Here is an 11,397-nt window from a genome sequence, read left to right as displayed (position 1 = left end):
CTTTTAAAGAAGCTGGTAAAAGCTCCTTTTTAATCCCAACACAGCTACAGAAATGTCAGCATGTGTTTCCTTTTTGTTCCCAAGCTTTGTCTCTGCACGTGATGTGGCTGTTTTTTTAACGTCTAACGTGGATACACATGGATGGAGGCTTATTTGAAGTAGCCTAATGAGTTTCTGTGTGTGGGAGGAGAAACATATGCTTTTGCGAGGATTTGAACGTGACAACCTATCGAAGAAAAGCATTTCTTGCACTGTTTTAAGAGATGCGTCATGTGACATTTCACCAGTACAGCTTGTTTTTAAAACCACCCCGAGCCTATAGTTATAGTACCTCAGCTTCAGAAAGAGCAGTGTGGTATTCATCCCGGCTGAGGAACACTGAACCAACTCTACACCCTCTACAAGTGCTTGAGGGTTCATGGGAGTTTGCACATTTGGTCCACATGTGTTTTGTGGACCTGGAGAAGGCTTTTGACCATATCCCTCATGGTGCCCTGTGGGGAACCATCCAGGAGTATGTGGCCCTTTTTTGGGGCCATCCAGTCTCTGTACAAGCGGAGCAGGAGTTTAGTTAGCTTTGCTGGCATTAAGTCAGACCTGTTCCCAGTGCATGTTGGACTCCAGCAGGGCTGCCCTTTGTTACCGGTCCTGTTCATAACTTTCACGGACGGGCCTGCATGCGGCTCCATGGGCCTGTAAGGATTTATGATTATTGATTATAAATATTTATCATGAATTATAATTAAAAATCACAATTCAGAAGCACACATTGATGTAACCATTTCCTCAGTTAGTACAATCAAACTCGGTGCCTTTGTCATGGGACATAAATGCTTTTATTCACCTCGGGAACAAATTAGTCTCTAAAAAACAAAAAACATTATTCGATGTATCTGTGGAAAATAGAAAAAATACAAGATACAGACCGATCTCTCTGAAGACATCTCCTTACATTCCTTTGAGGGATTGGCACCCAGTACATGAGGTCAAACAAAGTTCAGAAAGTTTATTTGATCCAGTCAATTTTCCTGATACAAACACATGCTATTCCTAGGCAATGACATGGCCATTTTAGCTGGAGATGGCAACACAATAAAGATCATGTGAGGTTCAAGGGCAGATATCAAATTAAAACCATCCTCCAGTGGTCCTACTTTTACCTAGATTCATATATCACACACATTAAAGTAACAGATGCTGCTGCTGCCTGGACTCATTAGCTTTCTCACACATTACAGGAACAGGCACTATCACCCCACATCCACCATGGTCTCCAGGGTCATCTTCAACACATTCATAGACACTGTCTTAAATCCAGATTCATCCCACTGCTTTGTGTTTTGTGTCTAATTAGCCAGACTTTCTCCTAATCTAAGTTGTTTAAGATTTCTTAGAAATTCAGTTTTTAACACATTTTAAGGTCATTAATTATTTATGTCTAAGACCAACAAACCAACTTAAATCTGACTTTTTCAATTTGTGTTTGTGCTTTCTTTGTCTCTAGTGTGTGATTAAATTCCTGTTGTGCTTACAGTAGTTACCTGACTTTAACACCTTCACACAGTAAGCATTATAATACTATTGAAATTCTTGTTTTTCAGGCCAGACCTTGCTAAATATGTGCTCTACACAAGGAGCTGGTAGCAGATAAGTAAACAAGAATGTTTTATTTCAACAATAAGCAGGTTTCAAGAGCATATCTCTTTAGTAGGCTTGTAGGAAATGCTGAGTGTGGGTAATAAATCTCTCCTTTTGATACAGCGCAGTATCACCCTAATTCCTTTGCCACAACTACAACACAAAGAATAACATAAATGTGTCCAGGGCATTTCTGTAGAAAACAAACTTAAAATGAAATGAAATAAAATAAAATAAAGCAAAAAAGCAATGGAAGAACAGGGATGTGCCAATTTAACAAGTATTTAACTTAAATTTAACACCCAAACTGGCAACATGCCTAGGTCTGGCTGCCACATAGCAGACTGCAAAATGCTAAGATAAGCCTCCAAAAACGCTTAATTATCATCACTGAACTTAAAATAGGCTCTTTCTACTTTTAGCTTGAAAGTGCATGACTGTGCAATCAGAAAGAGCCTGCACAAGTTTCGCTACCAAGCGTATTGTGCAAGGAGGAAACCTTTGCTCACTAACAGAAACAAGGGCAGAGCTATCTGAAATAATGTTGTTTGAACAGATGAGTCTAAAATTTAATTATTTGGACAACGGAACAGAGGGCATACTTGGAATAAATGAAATACAGCATTCCAGGAAAAAAAAACTCATGGTATGGGGATACTTTGCAGAAGCAGGACCTTTTCTGTTCAACATTAAAGAATTAAACTGTGTATCAGAGGGAGCTTGAGGAAAATATGAGACCATCTGTAAAAATTAAAGCTGTAACAGATCCCTGGAGCATCAATGACCCAAAACATACCAGTAAATCCATCAAGGACTGGATGAAAATAAAGAAATGTATGTGATTAGGATCAGTTTAAAAGATGACAGGAAAATCTGTCTCTTTGCAAACAAATCCAATAAATTGCACTAAAGTTTATGTTTGTAACATGACTAAATGTGAGAAGCTCAAGGCACTCTATCACCATAACTAAGAAATCAGAAGATCTCTCGTTTATTTGCAATGGGGTTTTGAGTGAAGTTCATTTGCCTTCTACTTAAGGACCTGAAATTGCTTTGTCCTGGATGACAGAATTTACATCAATTCTCATGAAACAGCAGCCATGGTTCAATGAAAAACGTTCATTCAGAAACCCTAGAGAACTGTTGGTCTAAAGCACTTTTAAATATTATGACAAAGTCTGGGACCTCGGGGGTTAAAATTTGTTTCACTGCATTATAAATTATTGAAAAAAAGTCTCTGTTAACAAAAAGTGTCAGTTATGTTCTTGGGTTTGCTAATTGGCTGAGTATCAATACACACCGAAGTTTTAAAAATGTGTGGTTTTAAAATCTCAAAAATTTGTTGTACCATTCCTAAGGTCGCCTGAAGTCCTTTTTCTAAAAAGATAAGATGCCAGGGAGAGTGCTGAAGTGACCGGAGTTTTCTCTGGGCTGTAATGAACACAGAGTAACACAGTGTTACCCCTCCCCCACATGTTGCTGTGCACCGCCAGTGAGCTGGCTGAAAGAAGGCTACTACCCCTTTCCCTCACTAGAAGAACAAATCTCTCTGCTTGGAAATATTTCTGGTCCCAAACAACATGAACACTGTTATTAATGTAACAATGTCATGGCAAGCTGGTTTTAATAGAAGTTAGGTTATTTTTATTTTACACTTTTGTGCAAATACCATGATAAAGTGAAACCATTTTGTTTTTACTCAAGGTTATCATACCATGACATTCCCATGGCTGTCCAGTTGTTTTCTTTCAACCCGGCATCTACCAAAAGACAAAAATAAGACATGTACAAAGGGTATCATTTTTGAAAAAAATAAATAGTTTTTATTTAGATTTAAACAAAGATATGACCTGCTGAGAATTATTTATGCTGTTCTCAAAAATCAGTGGAAAAGCTTTTATTGGAATCACAGCAACCAAACTCTTCTTAAAATTACTTAGCAGCTTTGTGCTTTTTTCCACTGGTATTTTGTCCATTCATCTTTTGTGATAAGCTCCGAGTCTTTGAAGTTGGAAGGGCTTCTGGCAAAGCTGTACAATATATCAAATCGCAAATTTCATCATATATATTGAATGTGGGCAAAATCGCAAAGGATTGTTTGGACGCAATGTTCAGTTGGCTACAATAGATCATGTTGCAAACTCTGCTTGGCGATAATATATGCGGCCAGTTGGATGGGCTTTCACCATATTTTATCCCTACCTACACCTGATATAGATCTTAGTGACCGAGATGCTAAAGCTAAATAACAGTAGTGGGCTCATCGTGGTTTGAGAGAGGTAAGAGAGGTGTAAGGAAAATGTGGGTAAATCATAATATTGCAATTTTCAGCATAAATATAACAATTTCATGTTTTGTTTTTTTCAGGAGTGACTCCTGGCTGTCAGTCTAATCTTCAGTCACCTCCACATATACTGAATCGGATTCTGCATTAGGACTCCAAATGTTAATATTCCTTCCAGCCAGAAGAAGCATGCTGGTAAATTAAAAGATTACATTAAATCTAAATCTACTAGCAGTATGAATAGTTTTGGACTGATCCATATAGTTTAAACTGCCATAAGCAAGAACACAGAGGAAGTGATGTCACATAAACCTGACCCTTTCCCTTTATAAACAGTTCAAAAAGCAACTCTCCAAACATGTTTGGTTGATTTTATTTTTGGTCATTTTAGCCTGCTGAAACAAACGTCTCCTGTTTGGATGAACACAGAAAATAATTGAACAGGTTTCTCCAGGCACTCATAGTTTTTCTTCACAGTTTCTTGTTGCTGTTTAGTGCATGTAGCAGTGATTGACACTTTTTGGCATAAGAACTCTATAAATATGAGCTTACATTACATATCTGAACCATGTTTGGTTTTTGTTTCAACACAGTTTACCATTTTCTGTCTCTCTAAGTCCAGACTGACCCATCAGCTGATAATTTATTTTGTCTAACGAAACCTACAATGAGGCTGCTATGCTTCTTCACTTGAACTTGAAGGGTACAGACTCTCCTTCTTGATGCCATCTACAGTAACTTTATCAGAGTCTGTTATCTCTGTTCCTGAATCATCAGCAGATAGCTCCTTCTCTTGTTCATCACTGTTTTTTTTGTGGTTTTCCTCCTTACTGTTCTCATCACTCAAGCGGGTTTTGCTTCTCTCTCCTCGCCTCCTGCTCAGGCCGTTCCTGGCCAGGCTCCTCCTGACGGTGGACGGGTCCACCAGGGTCCCGCTCGTCACCGCAAGCTCGGAGGTGATGTCGCTGCTGGACATCTTCTTGTTCTGCAGGCAGATGAGCTTTATGTGCCTCTCGTCCGCCCCGCTCAGCTTGCGCGGTCGGCCACTGCGCTTCTGGTCCTCCACGGTGCCCGTCTTCCTGTGCTTCTGCAGCAGAGCCTGGATGGCGCTCTTGGAGACCCCCGTCTGCCGGGCGATCTTAGCCTGAGAGAGTCCCTGCTGGCTGAGGCTCACCACCTGCAGCCGGGTCTCTATGCTCACTTTACCCATATAACTAAACGTCTCACCTCTTCTAACAGGAACAGGCCCAGTTCATGGTCCAAACAGTCCGCGGAATCTGCCCATTTAAGAGGGTTTGAAACACAATGGACCAAAAAAGAAGGTGCAGACAAAGAGACAACAAATGCGCTTTTATGAAGGAACTAGTGTGAGAGAAGGTTGCTGTGAAGCACACATGGACAGTTATTGACTTAGAAACCAGAAGAAAACAAAAACATGTAGAATTCCTGATAGAAATTACTTCCTTTCTCCTTCTTTAAATGAGAAAATCCAGGGCATTGTCGCCAACTAGTGGTCTGGAGTGCAAATGTCCAAAACAATCTATGGAAGTGGAAAAACGATTATTGGTTTCCAGTTTTTTTAAAGAAATATCTGAAAAGTGAGGCGTGCATATTTATTCGGCCCTCCTGAGTCAATACTTTATAGAACCACCTTTCTCTGCAATTATATTATAAGTCTTTAGAAAGGGTGAAGAGGTATGTCTGCTCTCTACCAGCTTTACACAACTACAAACTGAACTTAATCCACATTCTTCTTTGGTAAATAGGTCAACTTAGTCAGATTGGATGGAAAGCATCTGTAAAAGCACTTCTCAGTTGAATTTAAGTCTGGACTTTGACTGGGCCATCCTAACACATGGGTTCCTAACGAATTGACCTTCCTCTGGTGGTGACAGTTCAGGCCGTCCTCCGGACCTTGGTAAAGTGGCGAAACATTCGAAGAAGTTGTTGTAATGCCAACTAATATTTGAACCTATGATTACGAAATCTGAAATTCTTTAGAGATGGCTCCAAAAGACTTTTTCCAACCAGTGTAAATCTACAATTCTCCCTAGAGCTCTTAGATTCCTGGACTAACCCAATGTTCTTAGCATTGGCCAACCTTGTAAGTGCTGTCAAAAAATTATTTTTAGGTTGGTAAAGAAAATGTTTCAGCTGCAATCAGCCATAATCTCTTACCAGATGTTAACGGGCTTTGGTCAGGTCCAGTTACATCCTGGAACCTTCAGTGCTACTTATTAAAAAATGTAGATGAGTATATATATATATATTTGATCTTGTACATATAAATTTAGACTTGTGTGGATTGCAGGTAATCTACATATATATATAAATCAAACATGTGCATCTAATTCATGTTTTTAAAAAAAAGTTTAACTTCAATGATAATTCTACCCTGGAAAAAGAATAACCATGAAAAATGTTACATTCATATCATTCTTCTGAAAAGTCTGGTTCAGCTCTCTTAAAAGGTAAATAAATGAGGACTAAGGACTTCTCTGTATTATTTGTATTGCTAAGATGAAAGGAATAACTAAGAAAACATCTCCATGTAAAGACTGACTGCTAATATTTACACAATTATTTTTTAAACAGTAATGGACAGGTTAATCAGGTCCAATGATACATTTTCTGTGTCCTTACTTTAAAATTAACCTTGAAAAATTACAACCCCGTTTAAAGAAGATCTCATCGTTCAGATTCCTTTATTATGATAGCAAGAGAAACACACCTCAGAATTTATTCATGTCTTGTTCTCAGCTGGTGTAGTGTAAAATAAATGGGTTATGTTCTTTGCATGTGTATATGGTGCAAGTCAAACATATGTCATGCTGCCTCTGGTATGCTGCACTGCGTGTGTTAAAATCCATCATCATTCTGCAGATCCGCAGATAATAAATTCAATGTGTATAACGTGCCAGATGTTTAACCAAGAGAGATACACAGTCCAGATTTGTATAATACAATCCTTTAAATTAAGACAGAATATTACCACTAAGTGCAGGCTGCATGTTTAGGGCTGTTATCTACTAGACTGTGAACCTTCGCTCCTGATTTCCCTGTATTTAGCATCATCCATCTTCCCATCAACTCTGGCCAGTTTCCCTATCCCCTGCTGAATAAAAGCAGCCCACATCATAATGCTGCCACCAGAGTTTTTTTGTTTAATGGTTTCATAAAACACATTGAAAACCATTATGCAACACTTTGTGTTGGTCTGACACACAATCCAATAAAATACATTGAGGTTTGTGGTTGTAACGTGACAAAATGGAATAGTTCAAGTAGTAGAAATACTTTAGCAAGACAGTTTAGCAGACTATAAATTACATTTAATACTTTTAATATTATTGTCATATTTTTCATTTGTGTGACCTAAGAAAAAACAGAAATTGTGGCTTTAAAGCTTTATTCGTCAGTTGTTCAGTACAACCACCTTCATCACAACAAACATGTACAAACCTATTCATATTTTTTTCAGGACAAAAACATCTAACCTTTCTGTGCATTCATAGAAAGACTTTTGTTCTGTATTTTCCTCTGAAGAAAAGCTTTTCACTGAAAAATGAAACAGACCCAACATATGATTACCATTTAGAGTTAAGCTCCAGGAACTAGGGTATGATTTGTTGTAATTGTGGTAATCTTGACAAACCTTTGTATAAAAGAAATAATAAATCACTGTACAGCTGAAAATAAAAATAAGAGTTCAGCTAATCCAGGTCCAGTCTCTTTCAGGTTTGAGAAATAATCTATTATGTTACATACCATATAGTCTTTTTGTAGTCAAAAATATTTCGTCTAAGTGAAGTCACCTTCAGACCAACATCTGAAGTTGGCTCTGTCCAAATTTCATTTATGGCCATCCATCCCTGATTTGGTCCCCTGATGACTGCTTCGATGACAAGCAATAATGTTAGAAACATCAACAGATAAAGCATATCTTGTCTTTATCTATCAGCCAAATGCAAAGAGAGCTCAGAGTAAGTTCTTCTCAGCATGCAGATCTCCACGTTTCCCCCCCTTTATGGCATGGTGTTACAATCCCTTTGACTCTGAGGTATTTTTAAAGCTCATATACAAAGTGCTGACAAGCGTTGCTTCATCATGCATTGGATCCTTACCAGCAGAAAGTGGCCGTGGACACAGGAGCTTCACCAGCCTCTTTGGGATCTCCCCACAGAAAAGAAGGTAGATGCAGGGATTGGCGCAGCTGTTCAGGCTGGACAGCAGCATCAGGATAGTGAAAATAGCAGCTGGAAAGACAGAACTGAAACATGTAACATGCTTGCAGGGAAATCTAATAAATATGTAAAAGCGTTGAGGCTTTTATTATAACAACGACGGACTGGCAACCTGTCCAGGGTGTACCCTGCCTCTCGCCCATAGACTGCTGGAGATAGGCACCAGCTCCCCCGTGACCCATTATGGAATTAGCGGTAGAAAATGACTGACAGAATAGAATAGAATAGCCCTTTGTCTCTAGGTCGGGTAATTTTCAGTGTATCAGCAGCAAAGTAAACACAAAAGCAACATATATTACTTAAAAAGTAATATAGATATGCAATAAAAATAGGAAACATTTCTTAAAATATACAAGTGAGATAAATTGTATCTGATTAAAATGTGTTTTTATATCCAAGCAAGAATAAAGATTGATCTATTGTAAGTGAAAAGGCTAAAGGAACACAGAAACTTTACTGCAAAATGTAAACAATCTTGTCCAGTTCATTTGATTACATATATGTTTCCCATAACTCAACATATAATCCTGCTCTGCTCTGTTTATATGTTTTTGTTTTGGCTGGCTTACTAATAATGTAGCTGTAAACTAATCAATATCTAAATAATAAATGGAATATCTTTATTGAGGTCTGCATTTAAATGCAGGACTCTGGACTACTGTTTATTAAATAATGAGAATGTAAGGTGTTTCAACTTACAAAAGTGCCACAATTTAATACACCAATAAGTTGTTAAACCAAAGTTAATAACTGTGAAAATATAGAAATTGGGTATTTATTATATTTTAAAGTTATATACATGTATTTGTCTTTTTCATTATTTTCTGGTCTTGTTGCAGCAAGTTAATTTTATCGGTTTTGCCTCTGTCAAAGTGAGTGGGTGGGGCTAACACTGTTAAAGACAAGGTGATTGGTTTTCAGTTGAGTTGCTGGGCATGTTCACCAATTATTTAATACATTATTTAATACATTTATTACGCTGTTATTTAAATAATCTTATCTATAAATATAAATTTAGCACATTATGTATTTATTGCAATTGATAGAACTGGAGCTCTAAATCAAATTCTGCTAAAGGCCCATATAGTATGGCTGTATGAGTAAATATTAAATACTAAAATAAATACAGAAGAATTATATATTTCTATTATTTTAACAAACTATAAAATCATTAACTATAAATGATCAAATCAAGTGATTTACTTATTTAGATTTATGTCTGAAAAAAATAACATATTTAAGCCATAATTTATTTAGCATTTTAGCATTTGTTTTAGATTAATTTGATTATTTAAATTTTTTAACATAATTTTTATTCATTGATTTAACACAGTCATTACAGTACATTAAGGTGAATAAATTCAATGTAAATTAAGTTAATTAATGTGTATATGTAACTGATTATCACACATATAAAGCCTCTGCTCATAAGAAAAAATGTTTTTTAAAGAAACTTACTCTCTTTAGGCGCATGTGCGTCCCAGGCGGACCACAACTGGACGGTGAAAAAGGGAGCCCAGCATATAATGTACGCAAGTACAATGACCACTGTCATCTTCAGCGTCTTCACCCTGGCTTTAGACATCCCGGCCACTCCACTGGCTCTAGATGGCAGCGGGACACCGACGCTTACTCCCTGCTTGCGTGTCTTCTTGGCCAGGTTAGTCTGGATGGCTCTGCAGATGCGCACCTGGCAAACAACAACTGTAGAAACTGGCAGGATGAAAATGACCAGAGTGGTCCAGGTGATGTAAGTCTGCAGCCCCCACGGCTGGATGAATTCCGCCCAGCAATCAAACACGCCGGGTGCGACCTCCACTTGGGAGAAAATAAAAACCTGCGGCAAGCTGCCCACGACAGAAACCCCCCATGCCACGCACACGGGGACGTTCAGTCTTGTGCGCGCCCGCTGAAACTTCACCATCGGATTGCAGATGGCTTGGTATCTGTCCACAGTCATCACAACGATCATATAGGTGGAGGAAAACATGCCAAGGACTTGTAAGTACTTCACAAGGCGGCACACCAGGTCGGGTCCGACGAACCGGTCCGTGATGTCCCATATAAGTTGGGGGCACACCTGGAAAAAGGCGACCACCAGGTCCGCCAGGCACAGGTGGAAGACGAAGACGCGCATGCGGGACATCTGCTTGCGCTGCTTCCAGAGGACCAGCAGCAGGGCGGTGTTGAGGATGGATGCGACTACAAAGATCACACCGAGCAGCGCGATCTCCACCCGGGCCAGACCCTCATCCCGCGGAACATCGTGCGCATCAGCAAAGGCGCTCTCATTTAGCGGACGCATTTTGCATTTAAACTCGGAAACAAAGAGTCTGGAATAGAAAAAAAAAGAAAAGATAAAAAACCAATGTAACAATCCTACATAAAACTTTACAAAACTGGCTTGCTATTTAAGTTCAATTCTACAAACATTTTCTCCCTGATCAGAATACAGGCAGCATTGCTGCCTATAAAGTCCCTTTCTCAGTCTATTGCTGGAAGTGAAGCTCTGCTGAGGTTCAACTCTTGTTTTGGTCTCCTGTGCTGCGCCCCCCAGTTTTTATACAAGAATCAAACTGGGTGGAGCTCAAGGTTATAGATAGATAGATAGATAGATAGATAGATAGATAGATAGATAGATAGATAGATAGATAGATAGATAGATAGATAGATAGATAGATAGATAGATAGATAGATAGATAGATAGATAGATAGATAGATAGATAGATAGATAGATAGATAGATAGATAGATAGATAGATAGATAGATAGATAGATAGATAGATAGATAGATAGATAGATAGATAGATAGATAGATAGATAGATAGATAGATAGATAGATAGATAGATAGATTTTTTAGTCTACTTCAGGGCGTTACATACGGACCACCAATTTTTTAACCAGAAGAAAGAGGTTTTGTAGGTTTTTAAAAAAAATAGACAATTTAAAATTGTTTTTTTAAATTTTGTATTTATAGTCTACTGTAAGGAAACATGGTTTTGTGACGCCAAGAAATATCTACCAGTAGGTCACTCAGACATGTTTTGGTTTCATCAGGGAGTCTAATCTGTCGAAAACAATGGGAATAAAGAGTAATAGAAAGTTATAGGATAAAAATATAAAACTGAATTAAATTAAACATGAGATTTAGACATTTCATCGACCGTTCAACTCAATTATACGAGAAAAAACCTAACTGCAATAAAATAAACCTTGTATAGCATGGCTACA

General features: G+C 38.2%; 1 protein-coding gene across 1 annotated transcript; it reads right to left on the bottom strand.

Moving 5' to 3' along the window:
* Window positions 1-7,314: 7,314 nt before the first annotated feature.
* LOC124856142 (oxytocin receptor-like) lies at window positions 7,315-10,695 on the bottom strand. Its single transcript, XM_047346375.1, has 3 exons — window positions 9,625-10,695; window positions 8,047-8,178; window positions 7,315-7,817 (listed from the first exon to the last, which is right to left on the bottom strand). The coding sequence occupies exons 1-3, from the start codon at window positions 10,469-10,471 to the stop codon at window positions 7,678-7,680; spliced, it is 1,119 nt and encodes a 372-aa protein (XP_047202331.1). The 5' UTR covers window positions 10,472-10,695; the 3' UTR covers window positions 7,315-7,677.
* Window positions 10,696-11,397: the final 702 nt, after the last annotated feature.

Source organism: Girardinichthys multiradiatus, chromosome 20 (genome assembly GCF_021462225.1).
Source record: "Girardinichthys multiradiatus isolate DD_20200921_A chromosome 20, DD_fGirMul_XY1, whole genome shotgun sequence".
Classification (NCBI taxonomy): domain Eukaryota; kingdom Metazoa; phylum Chordata; class Actinopteri; order Cyprinodontiformes; family Goodeidae; genus Girardinichthys; species Girardinichthys multiradiatus.
The sequence above is the reverse complement of the archived record's forward strand: the minus strand, read 5'-3'. Positions and strand labels throughout refer to the sequence as shown.